The 27,850-nt window shown below is 43.7% G+C and overlaps 1 protein-coding gene across 1 annotated transcript; it reads left to right on the forward strand.

Moving 5' to 3' along the window:
• YWHAG (tyrosine 3-monooxygenase/tryptophan 5-monooxygenase activation protein gamma) lies at positions 1–27,730 on the forward strand. The gene is made up of 2 exons (XM_042921266.1): positions 1–292; positions 24,244–27,730. Exons 1-2 carry the CDS (start codon positions 206–208, stop codon positions 24,898–24,900), a joined length of 744 nt encoding a protein of 247 aa, XP_042777200.1. The 5' UTR covers positions 1–205; the 3' UTR covers positions 24,901–27,730.
• The last annotated feature ends 120 nt before the right edge of the window (positions 27,731–27,850 follow it).

A 27,850-nucleotide genomic window follows, 5' to 3' on the forward strand; every position in this document is an offset into this window, starting at 1 on the left:
CGCACAGCAGCCGCAGCCGCCTCGCGCCTGGTCCCGCGGTCGCAGCTCGAGCCGCAGCCTCCGCGCCGCCGTCGTCGCCGTCGCCTTAGCTGATCGCTTCGTGGGTCGGTCTCTCCGGCACACGGGCTCCAGCCGCGCCGTAGCTGCCCTCCGAGTCCTTCAGGCCGCCCCGGTCTCCTCACCCGGCCCGATCCAGCCCTCGAAGATGGTGGACCGCGAGCAACTGGTGCAGAAAGCCCGGCTGGCCGAGCAGGCGGAGCGCTACGACGACATGGCCGCGGCCATGAAGAACGTGAGTTTCTCCTCCCCTCCCCCCGCCTCGCCCCAGTCCCTTCGCAGACGCGGGCCTTCGCGTGGACGGCCCAGGGACTAGTCGCCATTCGCGACTGCAGCGTTGACTGCCCCTCCCCACCCACTCGGGGAGCTGGGGAGGGCCCCGGCAGCGATAGGGACCCGGGTTGTGACGCGGCCTCTCCCCGAGCGTCCCCCAGGGCCGGCGGCGCTGCCTTCTCGGCCCTCCCCGGACTCGGGCTGGGGCGGGATCTTGCAGGGCTGGTCTCGGGAGCGGGGTCTCTGGGCCCCGCGTCTCCGGGTCCGCTGGGGACTTGAGCGGGGGCCGTGAACATCCTTTGTGCCCCACTTCCCCTCCTCCCAGCCTGGGCGTGGGGGCGGGGGGACCGCATGGATGCGGTTCCTCTTTCTCTCCCTGGTGTCTGGGCGGCGCCTTTCCCATTCACTCATCAGGTCTCCTGGTTTTCTAATACCCCCCCCCCCCCCGCCCCGATATTCCCCATTGCCTCTCCTGACAGATCCTTTAGAACCTCCACAGAAAAAACGTAGGCTCTCCTGAAAACCTGGGCTCAATGGTGCAAAATCGAAACCTTGCTGCTCTCACGTTTTTGTTAACAAAAGGCTCCTCTTTCTCTATACCCCAAAGCACGTCCTCTTGCGGGGAACGTATTTCTCGCTAGCGTTTTCATTGATCGTTCTCGACATGTCATCTCCGTTTTTTCCTAACGTGTTTTGTATTGAAAAGGGTAGGTATTGTCTTTAAAATAAAGGTTATGCATTTAGCTGACTGGTTTAATTTGTGACAAATGCTGTTTCTTTTTTAAATAGGCACACATCTGTTGAAATTCCTATAAGTCGAAAAAATATTCTCCCTAATCTGATATTGCAAACAAAGCAGTGGTGGGAGGCAGTATCAAGTCATTCTAGAAGATTCTGCATTTGTCATATTGCAGAGAGCCTAGACTGGGTGGAGGCTGGGAGGAGTTATTTTAAAGGAGGAAAAAGTCTTTTTTTTTTTTTTTTTTTTAATAATTTGTTCTGTTAGATACATCCGAGGCTTAAAAAAAAAAAAAAAGCTAGCGCATCCTCATGCTGATGAAAAGAGAATACTGATCGCCAGTTGTCGCATTTTGTCTGGGATGCAGATTCCTGCCTGTATTGCACCATTTTGTCAGTAACACTACATTTATCTAATGGGCTATCAAAGAGTTTGATATTAGAGGAGGGGGCAAATATTGAGCATTATTAAATAAAACATGGGAAATTACCTGGTTAATGATTTAGGTCTCCCACTGTCTTAACATTTAACTTCCTGTCTTATGTAACAAAGGTTTTTAAAATGCATCTCCAGTGTGAAGTGGATTCAGGAGTGTATCTTGCGTGTTAATTTTTTTTAATGAAGCAATGTAGGTATCCCAGCTTAATCCTTGAACAACTTTGCCGGTTCATAAAAGATAACAATGCTGATGCTTTTTTATTTAAGCCGGCTACCTTACCAAAAGATTTTTATCTCATTAAGGAAGAGACTTGATTCTGAAATGGGGACTATTGCCGTGTTAATGTATTGCCACAGATGCTACCTCAAAACATTTTAAAGCTCAAATGAGAAGTTCTGCTCTTAATAGATATCAGTGTTGGAAATATGTTTAGTTCATGTTATTTAGACTCTTCTAATTTTTCCATATTTCTAGTTTCACAGGAAAGTGAGTGACCTCGCACCTATATCCATAGCAACCCAGTGATGTCACACACAATGACACAGAGGCTGCAATGCACCTAAGGGCTGGTAGGGAGTATGCAAATGGCATTTGTCCAAGGTAATGCAGAAATTAGCAGATAAGCAGGTGGAATTGAGGACTTCATCTTATCCACCAGATAAGAATTGGTCCAGAAAATAAGAATAATCATTTACCTTTAGGCATGCAGAGCAGTGACCTCTAGATATGCCAATTCATTTTCCAATTTCTAGTTTACCCACAAAAGTTTATAAGCTACATTTGTATTTTTAAACATTTGTCTCATTGTTAAAATTGGACAACAATGGAATAAAGATAGAAATTTTAAACAAGAATATGTCTTAATCATAGTGCTGGGGTGGGCTGTATACTTGGGTTTTTTGCAGATTATTAACTTGGCAGGTGTTAATAAAAACCTTAAAAAACTCTTGACTTCCTACTGGGTCGTTTTCAGTAATGTTAGAGAGTGAGAACTGGTTACAAAACACAAGGCAAAAGTTCTCTTGTGCCTCTGGTCCTTGTCAGTATGGAGGAAAGGGCAGTTGTAAAATAAAGCAGACCTTTCTTCAAACCTACTTACTGAGGAAGTGTGCTTACCTCTCCGGCCCTCATTTTCCTCATCTGTGAAATAGGTCAATATCCCCTTGAAAAAGGTGTGAGGATTAAGAAATTAGTAGGTGTTCGAAAATAGTAACTATTTCTAAAACTTTGATTCTTCCCCTGTTTATGAGAGTCATCTCCTCATGGAGAATTTGGGAAAGACAGAAAGATACAGAGAAAAATACTCTGTCCTGTCACTCAAATGAGTGTTCTTCTAAGGCTGAAATCCTAATGATAGAAGGATTAAGACTATTTGCATTTAATGAAATTATCCTAGTAATAATGTCACTGGGGCCTGTGTGGAGGAATAAATTGTGTGTGGGTGACATAACACAATAGGAATGAAAAGCGGCATGCAATATTTTGAAAAGGAAGAAAGAGGGAAGTTTAGGGTTGGGTTTTTTCCTTAAGTTATTATTTTTTGTGTTAGTAATCCCTATGCCCAGTGTGGGGGCTCGAACTCAGGACCCCAAGAGCAAGAATCACACGCTTCCAAATGAGACAGCCAGTTTATTTATTTATTTATTTATTTATTTATTTATTTATTACTGTTTATTTTTGAGAGAGGGAGAGACAGCATGCCAGTGGGGGAGGGGCAGAGAGAGAGAGAGAGAGAGAGATCTGAATCAGGCTCCAGGCTCTGAGCTGTCAGCACAGAGCCCGACGCAGGGCTCGAACTCACAAACTATGAGATCATGCATGACCTGAGCCGAAGTCGGAAGCTTAACCACCTGAGCCACCCGGGCGCCCCAAGGTTTAATTTTTAAGAGAAGTGTGTAGTCTTCCATTTAAGGGGAAAGGGAACACCTAGATGTTTCTTGTTAGATGGTTCTGTCCTGTCCTTCGGATTCTAATAGCCTCTGAAGAGAAGTTAATAATCTAAGTAGGATACTAGTATTCGCCTCCGGAGGGAGAAAAGCTTCTGGGCTCCTCTTGTTGAAGTGACCCGATTGGGGGGTTTGCTTGCAAAAGGCCTTCTTAATTCTATTTAAAAAAAAAAAAAAAGAAAAAAAAAGTCTTGCTGGAATCAATATAGTTGAAAATTCTTCCTATCTTAAATATTGTGTTTTTCCTACTAGCCCTTCCAGGAGGGGCCAGATCAATAGCCATTATCACTAATGGAGTAATGACACCTCTGTAGACTTCAGAGGTGGAGTTCTGCCAGCCATTATTCTAAGTCATGTGGTTTCAATTGTTCTCTTCTTTGGGGTGGGAAGGATACAGATAACAGTTGGCTTTTTATGTAGTAGTCTTTGCAGTAACTGAAATGACGATTAAGTGCCTTTTCTAATTATTAAAAAAAAAAAAAAGCAACCTCCCGTGGATCTTTTGAATTCTATCCAGATAAAAGGTGCTGCTAAACGTGTATTCTTGTTAACAGAGCTTTGTGTTAACAGCAGACAGTGGGGGGAGTTTCATCCCCTAGTATTGGCAGGAAGCCTTATTTATTTGTTAAGCCTAACTCCTAATCGTTAAGAAGAAAAAATAATTTTGTTTTTATTGAGGTAAAAGTCAACGTAACATGCAGCAAACCGTTTTCGAGCGTACGGTTCAGTAACATTTTGCACATTCGCAGTGTTGTGCAACCGTCCCCTCTAGCTGAAAAACTGGGAGAATGCCGTTTCTAAAAAGGATGATGGCTTGGCTATAACTGGCTGGATTTCAAAACATTACTGATTCAGGAATGTGTCAATAATGAAGTAACCACAGCAGCTTACAGCCACTGGTAATCGGGATCCTTCTCTTTGTTTTCTAACATCTGGACCTTTTTGGCATAAATTGAAAAGAAAAGAGACTTGTCTCAGCTAGATTAAGATTTCCATGGAAGTTCCAGAGCTTAAAAACCATGTGATGGTCCCCCAAATAAATAACAATGTATCTAAAATCGGAACAAACTATTAATCATTTGGAGATTATGGAAATTTTGCTGGGTTGGTACTAGGACTCATTTTCCACTCCAGTGCTGACTTCGTTGTAAATGATTTCTCTGCTGTGTGGCAGCAGTCCCCTAATGAGCACCGCACGGCACCCTAATGAGCACCGCGCAGTGCTGAGAGGGTTAGCTGTTCAAGCACGGATGCTACACTGATAGTCCTGTGTATATGATGTCACACACATCGTTTGGGGGCTTCTGAGGCTGCCAGGAGCTTCTCCCTCCCATAATCACCAGCCTTAACCCTTTTATCTGGCAGGGCATCTGACTGTTTCTGTATTGCTATCAGATTCCGTGGGATGTGGGAGAAAGAGAGCACAGGCCATCTTAGGTACTTACTAGTCAAAGGAGGAAAAAAATTACACATAAACCACCGTCTTTTGTTCGTTTGAGTAAGCTCTGTGCCCAACGTGGGGCCTGAACTCAGGACCCTGCGATCAGGAGTCACATGTGCTACCGACTGAGCCGGTCAGGCGCCCATCTTTTGTCTTATTTTCTAAGTTCTGTTAGTGCTTAACCAGATATTTAAGGTTATAATCAGAGGATGCTATGTTTGCTGCCTTTGTAGGTTGTGAAGGCTGCCAATATCATCTGCCTTTTGGCCTTGCCTTTCATAATCCCTTTCCTCTTCTCCCCAAATTCTGTTTTAGGTGTGAGCTGTTGAGTTTGGTTCACTACCACCACATCATCCTACTTTTTAAATTGGGCACTTGTAGAGATCCTTGAGTTTTGTTTTTTCTAATTTATAAATTTGAACAGTGCACAAAACCGTTCTGTGAGAAATGATCAGTAGAAGTTCCCAAAGGAGAGCTTTAGTTTAAAGGTAAACGGTCAAATAATTGGTCTGGTCCCACGATCTTGCAGCAACAATAAAAATTACATCTTAAGGACTTGGCATGAGTCTTTTGTTTCTTTCCTTTTTAAAGAACTGGCGAAGTCTAAGCTAAATTTTCATCAGCATTTCACCTGTAAGGGTGTGTCCTACAGAGGGAGACTTTTCCTTGCATAAGTTGAATACAGTTAATGTGCTGCGTAACGTTAATTCAGTTGTGACTAGGTAAATGGAAATGAGTGTTCTCACATACACAGATTTTTTTTTTTCCCCTTCTAAGTTTTTACTTAAGTGATCTCATGACCCCGAGATCAGGAGTCGCGTGCTCTTCCAACTGAGCCAGCCAGGCACCCCACATACAGAAATTTTTAAACATGAGGTTTAGAAAATAAATTTCCAAAGAAACTCCTCGGTCTTATCCTCCTAATCTTTGGAGTAATACCGTATTTTTGGAGAGATGGATGAAAGCTGAACTGAGTAGGACCCAGGTGTAGTGTCAGCTTTCTCCTCTTAATTCTGTTACTAGAACGGGGGTGTCAGAGCTGGGAATAGGACAGTGACAGCAGTGGGCAGCTGCACATGTAATGACAGGAGCTTAAGAGGAATCCCTTAGCCGCCCTCCCCCACAGCCAAGTGTGTAGGGCAGCTGTGGCGGTGGAGAGAAGGGTAAGAGGTAATCAGAGGAAGGCTTTCATTTTTATTTATTTTAATGTTTGTTTATTTTGAGAGAGACACAGAGTGAGCGGGGGAGGGGCAGAGAGAAGGACACAGAATCCCAAGCAGGCTCTGCACGCTGTCAGTGCAGAGCAGGACTCAGGGCTCGATCCCACAAACTGAGATCATGACCTGAGCCAAAACCAAGCTTGGACGCCACCCAGGCGCCCCAAGAGGAAGGCTTTTTTTTTAAAGACGCAGGTTTGTTTTGAGATATATCATTTAAATGTCCAACACCTGAGCTCCCATACTTTCATAACCTGGATCTAGGAAACCGTGGTCTCTGGGGCCGGTACTTTAAGGATGTGGAAATAAACTTTCTTTTGCCTGAATTGTTCCAGTTCAGGACCCTTCAGTTGAATACAGCGCTCCTTTTGTAGCTAACAAGAACTAGCAAATGAGAATGTGTGTGCCCTGGTGGCCCAGCATGGATGGTAGCCTTGCAGGTAATCCCACGCCCCCTGCCGGTGCAGTTCTCCTGCTTGAGCTGGACAGAAGCTATTGCCAAATGATGCCCCGCTCTTCACATACGACCTATATCTAGTCTTTGTAACTACATCTGTGTAATAGAAATAGACGTTAGACACTAAATTTTTTCTACTAAGTCGAAAATGACCCAGTCCAGAAGGGCAAGGAGAATTCATGGGATGGGCTCAGAAAAGAGCATCCTGAAGCAAGGACAAGCTAGTTGGGAACAAGTGGGTAGTAGAGAAGGAATATTCCTTTTTTTTTAATTTTAATTTTTTAATTTTTTAAAATGTTTTAGAAAAGGTTTTAGTTTTAAGTAATCTCTACGCTCAGCGTGGGTGCTCAAACTTAACAACCCTCAGATCAAGAGTCACATGCTGCACCAACTGAGCTTGCCAGGTGCCCCTAATTTTTTTTTTTTAAGTTTATTTATTTATTTTGAGAGAGAGAGGGTGGGTGGGGAGTGGGGGACAGAGCATCTGAAGCAGGCCCTGTGCTGACAGCAGAGAGCCCGATGCTGGGCTTGAACTCACAAACTCTGAAATGATGACCTGAACAAAAGTTCAGACGCTTAGCCGCCATCCAAGCGCCCCTAATTTGTTTTCTTTTGGGAAGGAATATGGTAGAGTATCTTGAATTTGGGGATGCTGTTAATGTCCTTTTTTTTTCTTTTTTTAATTTTTGAAAATTTAGTTATTTTGAGAGAGAGAGCACGCACAAGTTGGGGAGGGGCACCGACGGCTAGCACAGAGTCCAGTGCCAGGCTTGAACTCGTGAAACTGAGATCATGTCATGACCTGAGCCAAAATCTAGAGTTTGATGCATAACCAACTGAGCCACCCACCTACGGGCCCTGGGATGTTAATTTCTGAGGGAGTCTTTGGAGTCATCGTTGGGAGTGATGACTGATGACAAAAACGTCTGACCTTTATGATGCTAGAAAATTTGGGGGGAAAAGATAGGTATCCCCATAATTCCCCATGCAGGGGTATATGTCCATCATATCTTTTTTTTCCTTGGGGTTTAGGCTTGCTTTTGTACCGTGCCTTCTCCCTTGACATTCATTATTTCAAGGAGTTGTTTTTTTTTTTTTTTCTGTTACTAGTATGTTCAATGGCTGAATAAGTCTGTGGATGGGTCATAATTTAATTATATTTTTATGTAACATCCATGCTCTTTGCAAATTTGTGGTAAAATTGCCATGAATATCTTTGTGGCTAAAGCTTTGACCACAGTTTATATATTAGGACCGAGACCCAAAAGTGGAATTTTTGAAAGCATAAAATTTTAAGCCTTTTGAAATCATCAGTAGTACTGCGTGTTTTTAAAAGTAGTGAAAAATGTAACTGAATAGGTAAACATATACATGGTTCAAAATTCAAGGATGCCCTGTTGCCTTTTTACTACATGAAGAAAAATAAACTGAAGACATCTGCTCTCAACAGATCTCCCTTTTGTTACTTTTTTCTGGTTGGAATGACTGCCTTTAAAAAGAAAACCCTGGGGGCACCTGACTGGCTCAGTCTGAAGAGCATGGGACTCTTGATCTCTAGGTTGTAAGTTCAAGCTCCACGTTGGGTGTAGAGATTATTCTAAAAAACGGACGTTAAAATAAAAAGAAGGGACACCTGGGTGGCTCAGTTGGTTAAGTGTCCGACCTTGGCTCAGGTCATGATCCTGTGGTTCATGGGTTCGAGCCCTGCATCAGATTCTGTGTCTCCTTCTCTCTCTGCCCCTCCCCCATTCGTGCTCTGTCTCTCTCTCTCAAAAATAAATAAACATTTTTAAAAAATAAAAAGAAAACAATGATATGAAAATTTTCAAAACATTTGTTGAGATGAATAGCAGAGTAAACCTCCCCATAACCTGCTTCACCAGGTGGCAGCATAGTAGTCAATCTTTTTATCTACGTACAAGCCTACTGGTTGGTCCCCTTGGGATTTACCATCTTGGAAGATGGCTTCTTACCGACCTAAAATTACCCCTTTTTTGCTGTAAATGGTCAAGTTAGCAGCAGGGTCTCCCTACATTTATTTAAATTTGGCACCCTGCAAAGTAGTTTCTTGCTTAAACCATTTAATCCAGATGGCGGCTGATTGTCACTTTTCCCTTGATTTTAAGGTGCTTCTCTTCAGTTGACATGCAGGTGATGTGTTATCTGTGGGGTAAGAGTGTGATCACTACAGGACTGGGATTCCTTTCTTGCTGCCTTTTTTCTTTAGGGTGGGGGAGGTAGATTCTTCTGACAGAAGAGCTAAAACCCAGTGAACTTGCAGAGGATGATGCAAGTAAACACGTTTTGCTTTTGTTTCGCCTTGTTACTTGCCAGGCATTTTTAAAAAATCCTTTTTGCCTTAAGGTCAGTGTCCTGCTGAGTGTGGGGGTGCATGGGCGGGTAGATAGCATATGTAATAGCTGTCTGAGCCCAGACAGCCTGGCTTTGAATCCATGCTCAGAAGTATGGAGCGGACCAATCTAATGATGCTAGCAGTAATTTAGACGGATATGCTGCCGTTCTATTTATTTTTTGCCGTCTGAAGGTCCTGCAGTTAAAACTTGAGATTTTTGGGACAGGATCCGTTTATTGAGGAAAGGAAAATAATATGGTAAACTTCAAACAGGTATAGTAACGGCGTAATGGAGTAACAGGGCACTGAAGTCACACTGGACTTCAGTGGCTCTTTCCTAAAGAAGTGATGCTGGCATAGTGTCTTGGGGGACTGCAAGGGAGGGGGGAACATGTAGAGGAAGGACTGTCCTGGGAGAGGGAATAGCATGTGTAGGTTCAGAAGAGCAGAGTGTGGTGCGGGATTCATTGATTCACTGTTGGTTGCTGCAGTACTGTGCATTTGAGGGAATATTAGCAAAGGAGTCCAAAGAGGTAAGTAGGAACCAGTTTATTGAAGGGCCTTGTGGAGTTTGAGTTCTTTCTCTAAGCTCTGGAGAGTCATGGAAGGATTCTAGGCAGAGGAGGATCGTGATCTGATTTTTGGCCTGGAGAGATTTGGAAACTCAAGGACAGTGAGACAAAGGGAGGGAGACTAATTAGAGCATTGCAAGGGGTCTAGTTTGAAGGAGGAGAACCTGGACAAGGATAGTGAGGGTAGATCAGAGACAACTTGATGGTCGGAGATAGAATAAGAAAGAGGAAGAAGGAAAAATGATGGAGAAGAGGAATGCAGCTGTCCTGCAGAGTTTGGGGAAGCATTTAAGTGGAAGTAGATAAAAGATGATGGCTACAAGATAGTACATGAGGAGCACTTAGAGTAGTGCCTGGCACAGCATAAGCGTGTGTGTGTGTGTGTGTGTGTGTGTGTGTGTGTGTGTGTGTATTTTTAGATGTTAAATATTTTTATTTATTTTGAGAGAGAACGAGCAGGGGAGGGGCAGAGAGAGAGGGAGAGAGGATTCCAAGCAGGCTCTGCAGAGCTGGATGTGGGGCTCAATCCCACAAACTGAGATCATGACCTGAGCTGAAACCAAGAGCTGTACTCAACCTACCGAGCCACCCAGGTGCCCCAAGTAAACATATTTTTTTAGGACCAACTAAAGACTACGTTCTGGTCCAAGAGCTGGAGAATATGTGTCCCATTCCCCCCAGAACTGCCATTCTAGTGGGGGTCACTGTATATCCATGGTGGTTAACACCAGGCGTAGTAAGGTCACCTAGGGAAAGCAGAGAGTTGGAGTCAAAACATGTAACCCTGGGGAATAGCACTTCTATAGTTACCAGAATGAGGAAGCTGAGTTGGTAGTGATGAAGGCAGAAAACCAGGAAAGAATGCTAACGAAGGGAAGAGCGTGTCAAGAAAGGGGGAGTGGTCGGCAGTGTTGGGTTCCTTTACGAATAAAAATTTAAGTTGGCTTAAGGGAACATTGGTTAGGGATATGAAATGGGAAGGATAGTTAATGGCATTTTACTAGATGGGTACAGGGGTGGAGAGGTGGGGAGTAAACGAAAGGAGGAAATGCTAGGGAAGTATAGGCTTACTTTCTTTTTTTTATTAAAAAATTTTTTTACATTTGTTTATGTTTTAAGAGATAGAGCACAAGTCAGGGAGGAGCAGAGAGAATGAGACACAGAATCTGAAGCAGTCTCCAGGCTATGAGCAGTCAGCACAACCCCAACGCGGGGCTCAAACTCACAAACCGTGAGATCGTGACCTGAGCCGAAGTCGGACGCTTAACCGACTGAGCCACCCAGGCGCCCCTAGACTGAACTTTCAGAAGCTTGATTTTGTAGGAAATAAAGAGATGGAAAAAAAATGAGATTAAAAGGCATCACTTATTTTCACCCTAAACTTGGGTTATATGTTAATGGGAAAGAGCAGGAGAGGAGGAGGGAACATACAGGGGAGAGAATGACTGACCACTGGGCACATAGAGGGAAGAAACACTTAGTTGGCGCATAGGGAGGAGGCAACGATAGGAGAAGTTGTTTGCCAAGAAAAGGCCTTGGAATCTGCTTACCTAGTGGTCGCTTTCCTCTACAAAGAGGCAGTGGTAAGCAAGGATCGCTAGGCAGTGAGTGCAGAGGGTCAGAAAAACCCTAATGCGCAGCGGCTGGTCTTCTCTTGGTGTCTCTCTTGGTCTCCCTCCCTGTCTTTACTCGCTTCAGTTTTGGGTGGAAGAATAAAAAAGGCTGAGTGATTGGACTGATTGCGCATTTGAATGCTTTAGAGCTCGTGGAACAGAAGGACAAGGCACAGGAAAGTGTATATTTAAACAAAAACAATGGAATTGGTGAATCTTAGAAGGAAGGAGTAAAGTCTGAAGGGGAAGAGAAAGGATGGGATTCAAGAGCACAGTGGGAGTGCCAGTAGGTGGGAGTGAGGACTGGTATTACTGGAGGTTGTAAGAGTTTGATTTTAAAAGTGAGTGATTTCTCTGGGGTTCGCCTGGGTGGCTCAGTCCGTTAAACATCTGACTCTTGGTTTCAGCTCAGGTCATGATCTCATGGTTTGTGAGTTCGAGCTCCACATCAGGCTCTGCATTGGTATTATGGAACCTGCTTGGAATTTTCTCTCTCCCTCTCTCTTTGCCCCTCCCTGGCTTGCACTGTCTCTCTCAAAACAAGTAAAATAAACTTAAAAAAAAAAGCAAGTGATTCTGGAGCGCCTGGGTGGCTCAGTCAGTTAAGTGTCCCACTCTTGATTTCGGCTCAGGTCATGATCTCATGGTTCATGGGACTGAGCCCTGCATCAGGCCCCATGCTAACAGCATGGAGCCTGCTTGGTATTCTGGCTCTCCCTCTCCCACTTGTGCTCTTTTTCCTCTCTCAAAATAAATAAGCAAACTTGTAAAAACTTAAAAAATAAAGTGAGTGATTCTGAACAAAGAGGTCAAGGGTGTAGCTTGGGTGAGAAGTTGTCAAATTTGATGAGATAGCTGAACTATTGTTCATAATGGATTTGGGGGAATAGCCTTGGATAATGGAGGTGGAACGAGAGATATGGACGTAGGTGAACAATCCCAACGAAAGTGAACGCGACGTTGATTCTGGGAGAAGTTGTAGAAGCAAAGAAAAGGCCTAAAAGTGGAACTTATTGTAAAAGAAAGTCAGTATGGGTTTGTAGAAGAAGCTGTTTAATTTTTAACTAATTTTGATTGAATTACTTTTTAGAATAGGGTTATTTGACTACCAGCCAAGGGAACACTGGAATATGTATACCTGAATTTTTTCAAGACATTCAGGTCAGGTGTTTTTCCTCCTACGTGGGGTTACACAGCAAAGTTTTGACAAATGTCCTAGTTGTTAGAAAGTGAGATCAGACTGGAGCAGTGGGTGGAATCTAGGGTAATGAAATGGCCTTATTTTTTTTGCTTAAAGTCTTGTATTTTGGCCCCCAAATTCAGCTTTTCATTATTCCATGTGATGCAGATGGCACTTAACAATCGCGCCTGTTGGGGGCAAAGAGACCTAGGGTGTTGATTGAGATCGCAGTAGGAATTCAGTCTGATTGATTTTCAGAAGTTAATTTAAGCAGAATTTAACACTGCAAGATAATATTAAAACAAGTATATAAGTGAGTTTTTGTTGATATCAGATTACCCCAAACAAAGATTTCTTACTTCTCATGATTCTGTTGTTTGGCCAAGTATTTTTGGTTTAGGCCAGCCTCAGTTTGGCTAGATGAAACTACAGTGGCCGTGGAAGTTTCCTAGCAGCAAGCCCTTCCTGACTCTCGAGCACTTTTCAGGCCTTTGCTTGCCTCATACTCGATAATACTCCACTAGTTAATGTAAGTCACATGACCGAGTGCAGCCTGTGGGGTGGAGAACTGTATTCCATTTCTTCATAGGAGGAGCTACAAAATCATAGTGAAAAGGAAGATGTGTACAGGGTTGGGAAGAAATATTATTGCCACTTTTGCAAACAGTCTGGGCTTGATACATCATGTGTAAATTCATGTCACTTACACATTCAGAAGTGACTGTTAGGTAACATGGTGATTCATTGGTGAGTGCAAGGTGGTACCTGCCCCTTAAGGACTTCAGTCTTCTTGGGGAAAGGAAAGGTATACAGTTAACGGTACAAAGCGTTAGGAATCGGCAGCATGTTGGGGCGCCTGGGTGGCTCAGTCGATTAAGTGTCTGGCTCTTGATTTCCACTCGGGTCATGATCTCACAGCTCATGAGTTTGAGCCCCGTGTTGGACTCTGCACTGGCAGCACGGAGCCTGCTTGGAATTCTCTGTCTTCCTCTCTGTGTTCCCCTGCCCTCCCCCACCCCCTGCCCTCAAAAATAAATAAATAAATAAAAATTTACCAAAAAAAACCCAAAAAAAAACCCCCAAAAAACCCAGTATAAAAGGTGGAAGGTAAAAGTTACACAGAGTAAGCAGTGATTAGAGCTGCCTGAGAATTTTTCAAGAAGCGTATGTAGTATTTGAATTAGGACCTGCTGGATATATAATTTTTCTTTATGGGTTCTGGAAGTGTGTTTAGGTGGTTGGAAAAGCATGAGAGCACAGAAGTGTGTGGTATGAGGAAGAATGTGAGTATCATGACCCGAGTGTCGGTAACTTGGTGCAGGGTTTTTCTACATCGATATTTGGACCGTATTATTCTTCGCTCCTGTAGGATGGCTGTCCTGAATATTGTGTGGCAATAGCATCTCTGGCCTTTGCCCGATAGGTAATATCTCAGTAGAGTGGTTTTCAAGAAACTGCTGTGCTGTACCATAGTTTATACAGCACTTTCATACATGCCAGTTTGTTTCATTTTCAGCTGGGGGAGTTCCCCCTTTCCCACCAAAACACAGATCTGTTGTAAAAGCAGCAGTTATAAATATTAGCTCATTTGTTTGCTGAAGCTTGCAGTCTTGTATTCTAAGTAGCAGGCTGAAGGGCAGTGACCAGGGAGCCTCTTTGGGGGAAGAGAGTCGGGATGGGCAGGGGAATTGTATCCAGATCATAGAAAATAGTAAGCAGGCGAGATCCAGAGATAGGAGGGCTCTCTTCACCTGTATGAGGAATTGATTCTGGCCCCAAAAGATAAAATTCTTAAGGCTAGCCCGTGGCAGTTGTAGGGAGATGAACTAGGTTTTAACATGAAGTGAATCTCTAAAGGTGGGTTTAGGCTGAGTTCTCCCGGAAAGCATGCAGGTAGAGGGTAGAAGACATTCACTCGGTCTGTAAGAGGGAAGGGAGCTCTGGTTTGCTATTCGTGTGGATTGTCTGTATTTCGGGAAGTTAAGTAATCTTAGTGTGTTTCTCTCCTTGGCATTTCCCTCGCCTAATGGCGGGATTGGATGCTTATTATCATAATGGAAAAATAAGCTGTGGTAGGGAATGTAAATTTCTTAGCCCTTTTCAGGTTTATGTAAGTATGCGTGAGCAGTAAACATAACACAGTACTCTTGTTCTCATTTTGAGGAGAATTAAAAACACAAGGTTTGTGCTCTGTTATAGTTACTTTTCTTTGTATAAGCCCATGTATTATGAAGCACGAAGTATCTGGAATTCTGAACTCCTCAAACATGTGAGTTAATGTTTAATTGCTGGTATGTGTGAAAGTGCTGTGTAGACTATGATACAGTGCAGCGGTTTTATTTTTATAGCTTTATTGAGGTAAAATCCACCTACCAGTCACCCATTGAAAATGTACAATTCAGTGATTTTTTTTTTTTTTTTTTTTAATGTTTAATTTTGAGAGAGAGCAAGAGCACGAGCAGGGGAGAGCAGAGAGAGAGGAGACACAGAATCCGAAGCAGGCTCCAGGCTCCGAGCTGTCAGCACAGAGCCCAACGTGGGGCTCGAACTCAGGAACCATGAGATCATGACCTGAGCCGAAGGCGGACGCTTAACTGACTGAGCCACCCAGACACCTCTCAGTGGCTTTTAGCATGTTCAGGGTTGTGTAACTGGCACCAGTGTCTGAGTCCTGGAATAAATATTGTCATTCCCCACAAAGAAACCCTGTACCCATTGGGAGTCACTGCCTACTCCCCTGCCCCCAAAACCCCCGAGCCCTAAGCTACCAGCAGTCTATGTTTCTAGAGATTCGCCTGTTTGGGACATTTCCTAAAACTGGAAACCTACAGTATGTGGTGTTTTGTGAGGGGCTTCTTTCGTTCGGCATCGCATTTCCAGTGTCCCCCATGTTGTAGCCTGTGTCCCTCCTCTGTCGTTTGGATAATACTGCATTTAATTTTGTCTGCTCACCAGCTGACAATCAGATTGTTTCCACTTTGGGGCTGTTTTGACTAGTGCTGCTGTGAACATTTGTTTACAAGTTTTTGTGTGGACGTTATGTTGTCAGTACTCTCCTCTGTACTTACCAAAGGGTGGAATTGCTGAGTCACGTGGTAACTCCACATTTTGAGGAACGTTGTGCCGCAGTTCTTAACCCGGAGAAACACAAGTATGGATTCCACACACTACTGAGTCTTCAAGGGTTAGGGCTGCGGAGGGAGATACCTTAAAAAAGCTTCCCCTTCCTTGGTTAAGAACTAGGCCTATAGTGGAAGGCATATAGGATTTTGAGCCATTAGGTATGGGTTCCATTCTGGGGCCCTGAGCCTTAATGTTCCTAACTTTAAAATGGGAATAACAGTACTAAATCATAAAGCGTTATCTGGAGGACCAAAATAGAAGTTACAATTTGGTAAAGAACCCATTTCTGATATGACGAAAGTTACTTAGAAAGATACGGAATAGATGGATACTTTCTCGACATGGTAGAGAAATCTCTTGTAAAGCGAAAGTGAGTATTTAAGAATGAAACACTGGAAGTATTCCATTAAATTCACAACCAAACAAAGATGCCCATGATCAGCGATAGTAACATTGCCCTTGTGCATGCAGGAAGATGTGATTACAAGTATAGGAAGTATAACTACGGGAAAGAGAGTGATACTTGGAAACCAGAAGATTATGTAGGGAATAGGGGCACCTGGGTGGTTCAGTCAGTTAAGTGTCTGACTTCAGCTCAGGTCATGATCTCATGGTTCGTGAGTTCAAGCCCCGCAGCGGGCTCTGTGCTGACAGCTCGGAGCCTGGAGCCTGCTTCGGATTCTGTGTCTCCCTCTCTCTCTCTCTCTCTCAAAAATAAAATAAACATTAAAATATTTTTTTAAAAATTCAAAAAAGTGTTGGATTTAACAAAGATTATGTAGGGAATAAAATGGGAAAATATACGAAATAATAATTGGTTTAATGACAGGGCTGAAATCTATGGTATATATACTATATACTGGTCCTAATCTGTATAAAGATACAGTGGAAGATTTTTATACAACTAAAATGAATGGAAAAAAGTTGTTCTTGGTAGGGGTGGGGTAGTGAGCACTAACCAGCAGATGTACAATCATTTATATCAATAAACTAGTTTATATAAAATTACTGGCTTCAGCTTTTTTTTTTTTTAAACTCGTTTTTCAAAATTGGCTTTAAACTTTAATTGTAGATCTGATTAACAGGGTAAATTGTGGAGCGGGTTTGTTTGGGTATACCGTAACGGGTCAAAATTCAACCTTCTCAATCTTGACTGCCTCCCAGCCACTCTGTTTTCAGACCTTTCTAGAAAGTACACTGAGAATACACAGATACTTTTTTTTTTTTAATTTTTGAGAGAGAAAGGGAGGAAGACACAGAATCTGAAGTGGGCTCCAGGCTCTGAGCTGTTAGTATAGAGCCCGATGTGGGGCACGAACTCCTGAACCGAGAGATCATGACCTGAGCCGAAGTGGGCCGCTTAACCAACCGAGCCACCCAGGCACCCCTACACAAATACTTTCTGATTGGCTGTCTTAATTCCACTGTATGGATGTGTCCTAATCTAATAACTAGTCTCTTACCGAAGACCATTTAGGTGGCTCCAGACTTCAGCTGTTAGCAATAACGCAGTGAATCCCTTTCAAGACAGGGAATTGCAGAGGGTCGCCTGGCTGGTTCAGTCGGTAGAGCACGCAACTCTTGATTTTGGGGTTGTGAGCTTACTTTGAAAAGAGGGGTGGGGGCTGCAGAGTCAAAAGTTGTTGAGCAGTTGTAATTTTGATAGTCCTTTCCAGATTGCCCTCCGATAAAGGTTTTGCCAGTTTATAGTTTCCCACTGTAAGCGAGTGCTTTACCCATGCCATCACCTTCATAAGTCGTCTGACTTGAGATATTGCCCGTCTGATCAGAGAAAAAACGAACATTTGTGATGGATGAGGTTTGGGTGCTCTGCTTGTGTTTCCCTTTCTTTCAACTGTCTGTTCCTTTTACTCCTTTTGCTGTTGCTGGTTCATCTGAAATTCATTTTTAGGTCTGTATTAGAGAAATCAGCCCTTTCTCTGTGATGTGTCAGCAACGTTTATATCGTCAGAGAACACAGGGCTTGAAGCCATAGGGCCCACGTTTATGTCCCGTCTCTGCTGCGTGTTTGTGGTGTGCTTTGGGGGAAAAATCATTTCGTATCTCTGCCTCACACCCGTGAAGTAAGTGTGATGTCCGCCTCTGTAGAGTGGTTGTGAAAAAAAACTCAGGACTTGGTGGCTGTCAGAAAAGCCCCGGTGCTTGGCCAGCTCTCCTGTCACCTGTGAGACCTTGCAGTTGGCCCTGATGAATATGAAGTTACATGACTGTTGTAGGATGTTCCTCTTCCTGAAATGTTTCCCTTCCGCACAGTGTTTATCCAGGATGGTTGCTGCCGGGTTTTTTTGTTTTTTTTTTTTAAAGCCCAGCTGATGTTATTTTCTAATTAAAATTTCCTCTAAACTGCCCAGGTAGCGTGCTACTCTCAGAAGATCCACCTGTGTGGCTGGTGACGTAAAGTGAATAAGTGTGTGCCCCCTCCAGGATGTCTGTTTTGTCTTCGCAGAGTGGTGGCGTGGGACACGTGCTAGATAGATGCTCAACAAATGTCTGGTGGATTATCTGATGCATGGCTTTTCAGTACATTTTCCTTGTCATCAGACCTTACAGGACACGTTCTATCAAGTTTTCCAGAATGAGTGTACTACAGTTGTGCTCAGGGCTGTTGATTTATTACGGTGAAGCCATACTGAGCGAAATCAGCAAAGAAAAAAGGTGCCTCGGGCAAAGAGTAAACCAGGCCCAAGCGAGAATCCTCTCCCCCAGGGGACTCCTGCGAGGGACTCCTACGTAGGGTGTGTGTGTGAAATGGTGTCTGCCAAGGAGTTTCATAAGAGATTTAGTGACCACGGGTTTTACTGGGACTATTCACATAGTACTTCCTGCCTAGCACATACCAAAAATGAAGACTCCTAGAAGGAAAACAGGTGTTTACCATGAACCACATTGTTTGCGCAAACAGTTTAGGGACAGGGAGCCATTCTTATCTGGGAATGATGGGAACCCTTCCAAAATTCAAGTTCTCAGATGCCAGCCAGGGGTCAGCTTTGCCAGCAGACCTTTCTAAAGATAGCAGTCTCCAGTTAACTCTTCCACGCAGACTATAATTCAAGTTTTTCAAGTTTAAAGGCGTTTTACTCAGGCGAGACATAGCTTCAGGTTATTTTGTAAAGTTTTTGTAGTTATTTAGTAGACTGGTCATCTCTAGAATACAGGATTAGTTCTGTATTCAAGCAGAACACTTGAAAGTGTTTCTTTCCAATGGTTTATTCTTCTGTCTGTACAACATATAGATACTGTGTCCGTTACATGGACGCTGATGCCCATCCTGCACGTTTTCACCTTGTTTTTTCTGTTTTTGGCATAGGATGTTCCTATACAGCAGTCACTGTGTTTATCTTTTTCATTTCTTCTTGGCCTTTCTGGGTGGTTAGTACTCCACACCTGAGGGCCCTAAAAAATGGAAGACGGGGCCAAATGTTATACCTAGTGTCTGCTAGCCCTCTTTTTCCTTTCTACTTTTCTTTAATAGACTTTTTCTTTTTTTTCTTTTTTTTAAGAGCAGTTTCCGGTTCACAGCGAAATTGAGCGGAAAGCACAGAGTTCCCATGTGCCCCCTACCTGCCCTGCCACCGCCTGCCTGCACAGTGTCCTGTGCTGTCAGTGTCTTTTGACTGGTCTGTTAGAGTCAGTGGGCCTAGACCTACCGTCCATGGTTTGTTTACATTAGGGTTTATTCTCGGTGATGCATGTTCTATGGATTTTGACGAGTGTGTAATGACATGTACTCGCCATTAGGGTATCCTACAGAATAGTTTCATGCCCTAAACATCCTTTTTTCCACCTGTTCATCCCTTCTGTCTTATTTTTTGGGGATGTGAACTCAGTTTTTTCTGGAGATTTTCAGCTTTCTTAAATCAAGATGTCTTGTGGTCACCACCATAACTGTTGTTTTTTTGTTTTTTTTTGTTTTTTTTTCATTTTTTTTTTAATGTTTATTTATTTTTGAGACAGAGAGACAGAGCATGAATGGGGGAGGGGCAGAGAGAGAGGGAGACACAGAATCGGAAGCAGCTTCCAGGCTCTGAGCCATCAGCCCAGAGCCTGACGCGGGGCTCGAACTCACGAACTGTGAGATCGTGACCTGAGCTGAAGTCGGACGCTCAACCGACTGAGCCACCCAGGCGCCCCGCATAACTGTTGTTTTGTAACTTCTTTGTAAGCTTCTGCAAGATAGGAATAGATATTATTTATTTATATATTTTTTAATGTTTATTTGTCCATTTTTTGAGAGCACAAGCAGGGGAGAGGCAGCGAGAGAGGGAGACAGACACAGAATCCAAAGCAGGCTCCAGGCTCTGAGGTATCAGCACAGAGCCTGATCTAGGGCTCGAACCCACAAACCATGAGATCATGACCTGAGTGGAAGCCAGACACTCAACCAACTGAGCCACCCAGGTGCCCCAATAGAAATAGATTTTAAATAAAGTAAGCCTGATTCAAGTTTTTTCTTATTTAAGAAGATTAAACATTTGAAGTTGTGTTCATTACAATTTAAGGTCCTTGATAGAGAAGTTGAGGAAATTGTAAATGACTCAGTGCTCTGAATCTTGGGGTCAGAAAGTCCTCTAAATAGCTTTCCAAGAATCTTGAGGGTTGCTGATCTTTGGTTGAAAAGTCTCTGCATCAACTCTTAGGGGAGAACAGTTGACACTAATTAATATCTGATTCCTTAGCAGCTGGGATTTGGGGAGTTCTAGTTCTTAACCTGTCTGAGAATACCAGATTTTCTGGGTCTTTTTACTCCTCTGTTTATCTTGAACTCACCGAAAGAAATTTGAACTTGGACTAGTATCCTAGGAGTTGAAAAGACAGAAAGTTTCATTTTGTTTTTAAGCGGAACATGTGACACGCCAGAGAATACAGACTTTCTACATTTTCCAGCAGCCGTGACAGTATATTTTGGGGACCATATTTAAATGTGTTGCATTCGTAGAAACAATTCAGTGACTGTTTTTGAAAAATAAGTCTCTCCCTTCCCAGATGATACATCTCTCTCATCTTCCCACATCGAACACTCTCCTTCTATCTTGGTTAAACCTTTTTTTGGACACTATGAGAATAATTTTTTTTCTCCCCTTTTCAAAAGTTCTCTTGACTCTTAAAACTAGCCTGTTTGGGATCTCTTGTTTGAACGTAAAAATCACAGGTTAATTCTCACACAAGTCATTTTGATCTTAAGGAGTTTTTGAAGTGCTTGTTTAAGGCTCCTAGAGGAACCTCATCTTTCCTTTGAGCGGACTTTTTAAGAGTTCAAGGTTTTTCCCTCTAACTTAGTTCTTCAGTGGCAGAGAACATCTGGGTATGTTCCAAATGTGGTCGAGTTACTATATCTAAGGGCGATACTGCCGTTTCATAATCTCCGTGTGCCCGTCTGGGGCAACCGTGCCGTCTTGACATAAGCACATTGCTGCCCGTGGGCTCTGCAGCCCTACTGCATTTGCAGCAGGAGACCTGACAGTATAGGGTACTGGTGAGGTCATTTGAGCTTTAAATAGTTGCCGGCTCTGGAAATAAGGACAGCATGATTTAGGGGAAAGGCCAGAACTCGATCTCAATGGCCTTAGGCACTCTGGCTTCTTTTTGCATCGGAGACAGTTATCAGGTTGCACTAGAGGCGAGTGTCCAGTGAATATAGGCTGGAGTCCTATGGTTTGCGTGCCTGAGGCTTACAGAGGCCTCTGCCTGTTTGAAAGCCAGTCTGGGGAGGTTTTTGTTTTTGTTTTTTTTTCAGGCTATATGATGTTAAAGTTTCTGGAAAGGAAGTGATGTAAGGTAGCTAAAGAAATTTCAGCTTTGAACAGAGAACAGGATGAAATGGAGAAGCGATACTTGATAGAGGGATGTAAGCTAGCAGATTGTTATGTAAGAAATTTAGAGGCTTCTTATGCTGAGAATTAAAATGGAAAACTATTCAAGGCATTCTCAAAAGTAATTGCTCACCTCTTTGTCACTTTATTGAGTCAAGAGCACTTTACCGTTCATCTGATAGGCTTTTTTAATTTTGAAAAAAATTAAAAAAAAATTTTTAATGTTTTATTTATTTTGAGAGAGAGGTGGGGTAGAGTGAATCCCAAGCCGTCTCCATGCTGCCAGCACAGAGCCTGACGCAGGGCTCGAGGCAGTGACCCGTGAGAGCATGACCTGAGTGGAAACCAAGTCAGACACTCAACTGACTGAGCCACCCAGTCGCCCCTCATCTGATACACTCTTAATAGTAATTTTATGAAAGAGGCAGAACTCTCATTTTAACGGATAAGAAAATGAGATGCCCAGGAGGATGAAATGCTTGCACCCAAGGTCACTTAGTAAAATGGTGGGCCTGGGAAAACCCCGATCTTCTGGGTTATCTGAATATGCCTCAAATCATCAGGAGTGACAGTGTGGTCTGTGGGCTGAGAATAGTGTCTCCAGAGCCTAGAACATATAAAGAATTGGACGGGAGATGATACAAGCCGCCTTATTCTGGAGAAGTGGAGTTTCCACAGGGCCACGGGGGTCAGAGGTCATGGAACAGAAAGCACCTGTGTCCTGATTTCCTTCTGCACAAAAACCCTGTCTCCTCACTCTGTGTCTCATGTAGGCCATGTCTGGGGAAGGTCCTGTTCTCCAGCATTATAATGGGGAACCAGTAATGCATAGCAAAAGGGTAACAAGAAAAGCGGCTGATGAGTTTAAGAAATACTTGCAGATAGGTCATTTGCCGGATATTGTGGGAATTAGCGAGCAAAGCGTGATTAATTCTTTCAAAGAATGTATTGCTTGCCGTAAATTAATATGCATGATTTGGTTTGTGTTCTGATTTAATTATCTCCTCAGAGATACTGTTTAATTTATACAACCAGTTGCACTAAGCATAACCCTCCCCACCTCCCCAGTTTATAAAAGTGCCATACAGACCGAATGTGAATGATTCACACGTACGAAAAAGTCTCTTGGTATCCCAACTCCTCAAAATAGTTTTGGTATATCATTTTGGATTATGTCCTCCCCCCACTCCTCACATCTATAAGTAATATAACACTATGTAGAGTGGCCAGTTTTGTTTTTTTTTTTTAATTTTTTTTTTTAGCGTTTATTTATTTTTGACACGGAGAGAGAGCATGAACGAGGGAGGGTCAGAGAGAGAGGGAGACACAGAATCTGAAACAGGCTCCAGGCTCTGAGCCGTCAGCCCAGACCCCGACGCGGGGCTCGAACTCACGGACCGGACCGCGAGATCATGACCTGAGCCGAAGTCGGACGCTTAACTGACTGAGCCACCCAGGCGCCCCTAGAGTGGCCAGTTTTAACTGGGGTTGGAGGGAGAGATGGGGAAGGTTTCAGAGAGGATACGAATAGAGGATATTAACTTTTTTTAATGTTTATTTGTGAGAAAGAGAGCTCAAGCCGGGGAGGGGCAGAGAGAAGAGGGAGACACAGAATCCGAAGCAGGCTCCAGGTTCCAAGCTGTCCGCACAGAGCCCAATGTGGGACTCAGACTCACAAACTGTGAGATCGTGACCCGAGCCGAAGTCGGATGCTTAACCAACTGAGCCACCCAGGCGCCCCTTAACTTGGATTCTTGACACTTGTATAGTATTTCAGGGAGGGAAGAACAAAGGGCAGAAGTGCGAAGTTTTTGTTTTGTTTAGTTGCAATTAAGGTGTCATGACTGGAGCCACAGGTAGGAGAGGACCGGACAAGGTCCTCTGTAAGACTTTATGAAATACTGAATGAATCGTGGTTCCTGATGTTGTGGCTTAGCCATTGACTTAGTATAACTACCAGTGTAGATAGGATAGCCAGACAAATAAAAAATGTGCCTTTGGATAGGAATAAAAAGCCCTATCCTTGTAAAATTTTCTATTTCACATGTTGTCAGACAGCGGTGTCTGGCTCTGATATGACAGACATCAGGTAGTATAAATTAAGTCAGTGCAGTGTTACTGACTTTTTTATTCTAAGCAGTTGTGTGGTAGTCCTAAAAATACAGATCATTGGTGGGACATTGCTTTACCTTCCTCAGGGTGATTAATCTTTGGGGTGATGAAGATCGAAACTTGTCGAAATGCCCACATGGAAAGAAGCATTAATTCCTATTGGCCACCTCAGCTTAGAAATACCTTGCTCATCTCTCCATTCTTTTGTGTTGCTCGTAGCATTAGGCCGAACACAGCAACAGGTCCGTGTTCTCTCCCAGTTGCTGACGTATCTCCGTGGCCAGACTCAGTCCCATGCCCCGGTGGTTTTGATTTCCCTTCTGAGATTTGTAATTCATACGGTCTTAACACAAGAGCAGAAAAGCCTTCTCATTTCTCAAATGTCAACTTGAAGTTGACTCACAATATTCTCCCTGAGGAGGGACGGAACTGAGTAGACAGGACGAGGTTAGAAGGAAAAGGTCAGTCTGATTTCCTAAAAAACTGTTGAGGTAGGGTGGCCACCTGTGCTTAACGACCCCCGGGATTTGGTAGGTAGGTATGTAATGTTACAGGAGAGATCTGTTGACCTTTTGCCACGTAGATCAAATTTTGGTTTGTCCTCTAGGAGCTCGACTTTGATCGTTCTTCGGAACAGCTATGTGCTAAGCATGTGTCCTTTCCCGGGGAGGAAGCAGGGGTTCAGGCACCACTGATGAGCAGCAGTGTTTTCCTTCTTTGTTGTTCGTTCCGCCTCCATCCCCTTCCGTACACCCACACGGCCTCAGTTCTCGGCTGTTAATCACTTTAATCAGCCGACGAGTCTGTTTGTGTTTTAGTGGCACAGAGATCGGATTAATCCACTGCCATTATCTGGACCATAACGGCTCCTCGTTCTCTCCTCCTAATAGGTGACAGAGCTGAACGAGCCACTGTCCAACGAAGAAAGAAACCTCCTGTCCGTGGCCTACAAGAACGTAGTCGGGGCCCGCCGCTCTTCCTGGAGGGTCATTAGTAGCATTGAGCAGAAGACCTCTGCAGATGGCAATGAGAAGAAGATAGAGATGGTCCGTGCTTACCGCGAAAAGATCGAGAAGGAGTTGGAAGCGGTGTGTCAGGATGTGCTGAGCCTGCTGGATAACTACCTGATCAAGAATTGCAGCGAGACCCAGTACGAGAGCAAAGTGTTCTACCTGAAGATGAAAGGGGACTATTACCGCTACCTGGCTGAAGTGGCCACTGGAGAGAAGAGGGCGACTGTCGTGGAGTCCTCTGAGAAGGCCTACAGCGAGGCCCACGAGATCAGCAAGGAGCACATGCAGCCTACTCACCCCATCCGATTAGGCCTGGCTCTTAACTACTCCGTTTTCTACTACGAGATCCAGAATGCGCCGGAGCAGGCGTGCCACTTGGCCAAGACCGCTTTCGACGACGCCATCGCCGAGCTCGACACTCTGAACGAGGACTCCTACAAGGACTCCACTCTCATCATGCAGCTGCTCCGCGACAACCTAACGCTCTGGACGAGCGACCAGCAAGACGACGACGGCGGAGAAGGCAACAACTAAGGCCCCCAGGTGGACTGGCAGCGCACGCTGATGCTCCTACCGCAGTCTTTATTTTTTTCCCATGAGTGGGGGGTCGGGTGGGGGAGGGGAAGGGAGGGACGACCTTCCCAGGGAGAAGCCCACGACCTGTCCTGTCTTTGATCGCCTCTTTGACGTTTTTGCCAAAACACCACTAGTGGAAAGTCAGGTTAGCTGTGCTGGTATTGGAATAGCAGCCTCACACTGGCATACGGACTGTTCTGTAGATGAATGCAGGTGGAGCTGTCTGTCTTGAGTCTAACTTATTGCCAGAGTAGGGTTTGGAGTCCAAAAGAAAACTGAAAAATGGAATGGCCCTCATTCAGGAAGTTCTGTGGTTCCAGTAAGGATTTGTATGTACATACGCTCTTAATCTTAAGTTCTGGGTACTTCCTAGCTCATCTGTTTTTAGCCGTGCGTTTTTGTTTTGTTCTGTTGTGTTTTTTTTTCAGGGTGCACTCGACCAGCCAGGGAATAGTTTAAATCCCAAACTGACAGACTTGGGACAGAAGGTATATTTATCCTTGTGGTTTTAGGCCTTGCCAGTTTTCTGAAGTCTCCGATTAGTCGACAGTATTAACACTAAATTGCAGTTTACAGTATTTCTACATGACAGCCATATGTAACATCAAGCCATCGAGTGTGCATTTTTCTTTGCTGGTTCTTTTGGCTTTCCGTCCTTAGTCAGCCTTTACCCGGGTTGGTGTTGCTGTTCCCTGTCTCCTAGGCCAAAAAGGCTTGCCTGAGGAGAACCCGAGCTACTTTAGGTTTTGGTTAATAGGTGCTTGGCAGGTGGCTGTGGGATTTTTGTCTTTCTTTCCTCTTAACTTCAATCCGCCACAAAAATGGATTACTCGCTTTAATAGAAACGTTACACACCACAAAAATAGAGAAAATTCAGGTCTGTATGTCATTTATTGTGTTGATATTTTCAGAGAACTCCTGATTTTTAAGCTGCCACAGCTCCTTCCTCAGGGATCATGCTGCCATTTCACTCTTCACTTGAGTGCTCCCCACTGTACCTTCTGCTGGCGGCGCCCAGGGGGTGGAGACGCTGTGGGGCTGCAAAGGCTGGGCCGTCCTCCTGAGAAAGTCTGCGGTGCAGTGTGTGAAAATTCAGGTGCTAGAAGCTTACTGGTAGAAAAATCCAGAAGGAAGAGCTCTTCTAGTCATACACATTCTGTCCAATGGCGGGAGCCTCCGTAAGCATGTCAGTCTTTTCCTCCCCGAAAACACTCCTTCCCCGAGTAATTGTTGTAGGAAGATGAACTAAAATCATCCTCGGATAATAAATAACTCCTACTTGACCAAAACTTTTTCTATATATCTATATTTTTTTCTTTTTAACGAAAGCATCGAAGCTGGAGAGTCCTTTTCTCTCGCGCGTGGTCGACGCATGATTTGGAATTGAAGGGAAACGACCTTGCTGTTTTCCACAAATTTGTTCTCAGTTAGCCTTCGGTCCTTCATTTCTCATTTTGGAAAAAATCTTTCTGAAAACGCGAACCGTTGAGTATGTGTTCAGTCTTTTTTAGAAGATCAGTAACCGTGTGAACTCCCGAGACAGGTAATGACGCCAGACTTGTTTTGTCTGTTTCTTTGTTTTATTTAGTCAAGGAGAGGTATGAGTAATAATTGAGGAAACACTGACCGTTGCTTTTGCTGTTACCAAAATTGAACTTACGGTTAGGAAATGGATACGTGTGACAGGATCCAGGTGACCGTGAAGACCAGAAGTACGACGAATTGATGCTCTGTGGCATCGCACAGTTTATACAGCGTGACTTTCCTTAGAAGGTTCCCTCCATACGCTAGAGCAGAAGTCCCAATTAACTGAACCCTAGCAGTAAACTCCTAGAAGAGAGCTGTACAGCTTTTGTGCCATCACTGGGGCCTAAAGTCAATGCCATGGATGGGAAAAGATTGGGGGTGGGGGGAGGGGGTAGGTGGGGCTTTTCCTTAACTTATCTTCATGTCCAGTGAGCAGTGTTGTGTCCTTTCTTGTAGCATTTGGAAATGATTTACTGGAATTACAAAACCTATTTTTTCTTTCAAATTTCAGCTTTGGCTCTGGCTGCTTTTTAGAATAATGCAAGATAAAATTATACCCGAGGGCTAAAAATGAAGAGGGGATGGGAGACTTGATATTTAAGCAGCTTGAATGGTTTCTTTTCTTTTCTTTATTTTTAAAGAAATGCACTTGCCTCTGATACTGTCTCTCCAGTGAAATGATTACTCCTCCATTACTCTATTGATACAATATTGTGCATGCTAGTGTTGTATTTCTATACAGTAGCTTGAAATTTATTAACTTATACTGTAGGTGTTATGTATTCCTATGACAAAAAAAAATTAAGTCTTCAAATTTTTTAAAGTTTTTTTAATTTAATTTTTCCTTTTGGGGGTACAGTTTGCTCTACCAAATAGTGATCGTAACAAATTGATCTGTTTTGGATGTTGCTATAGTGACATGCAGTTATATATTTTGTTTTTAAGGGGGGGGGGGGAGCAAAAGAAACACCAGTGTTAGCTTAATCTTAATGTCTGGTGTTTGTCATGGTGAAATTATAACTATTACAGTGTAGGAGAACAATGAAGATGTTCTCTGAATGAGCCTCTGTGCTTTTTTGTCATGTTATGCAGTGAACTATTTTTAAGGTCTAATCAGTGATTATTTTTCCAACTCCGTGTTTCTCTAAGGAATTCTTTCACACACGGACCATTCTTAGCAGTTTTCCTCAGTGATGGAATATCATGAATGTGAGTCATTATGTAGCTGTCGTACATTGAGCAAATAAACTTACAGATCTGATGTCAGTGCCACTTAGTTTTATTTAATGAGTGTAATTTGCCTTTGAAGGTTTGCTTGGACGCGGAGGGGGGGGGGGGTCTGTCCCCCTGTCCGCTCAAAGAATGAAGTTGGACTGGGGGC

The sequence above is a fragment of the Panthera leo genome, chromosome E3, assembly GCF_018350215.1.
Source record: "Panthera leo isolate Ple1 chromosome E3, P.leo_Ple1_pat1.1, whole genome shotgun sequence".
Classification (NCBI taxonomy): Eukaryota; Metazoa; Chordata; class Mammalia; order Carnivora; family Felidae; genus Panthera; species Panthera leo.

What these genes read in the sequence shown, in the direction of transcription:
- YWHAG (XM_042921266.1), top strand. Translation starts at nt 206, where the DNA reads ATGGTGGACCGCGAGCAACTGGTGCAGAAAGCCCGGCTGGCCGAGCAG. An exon ending in TGGCCGCGGCCATGAAGAAC is followed by an intron (nt 293 to 24,243) that starts GTGAGTTTCTCC and finishes TCCTCCTAATAG; the next exon opens with GTGACAGAGCTGAACGAGCC.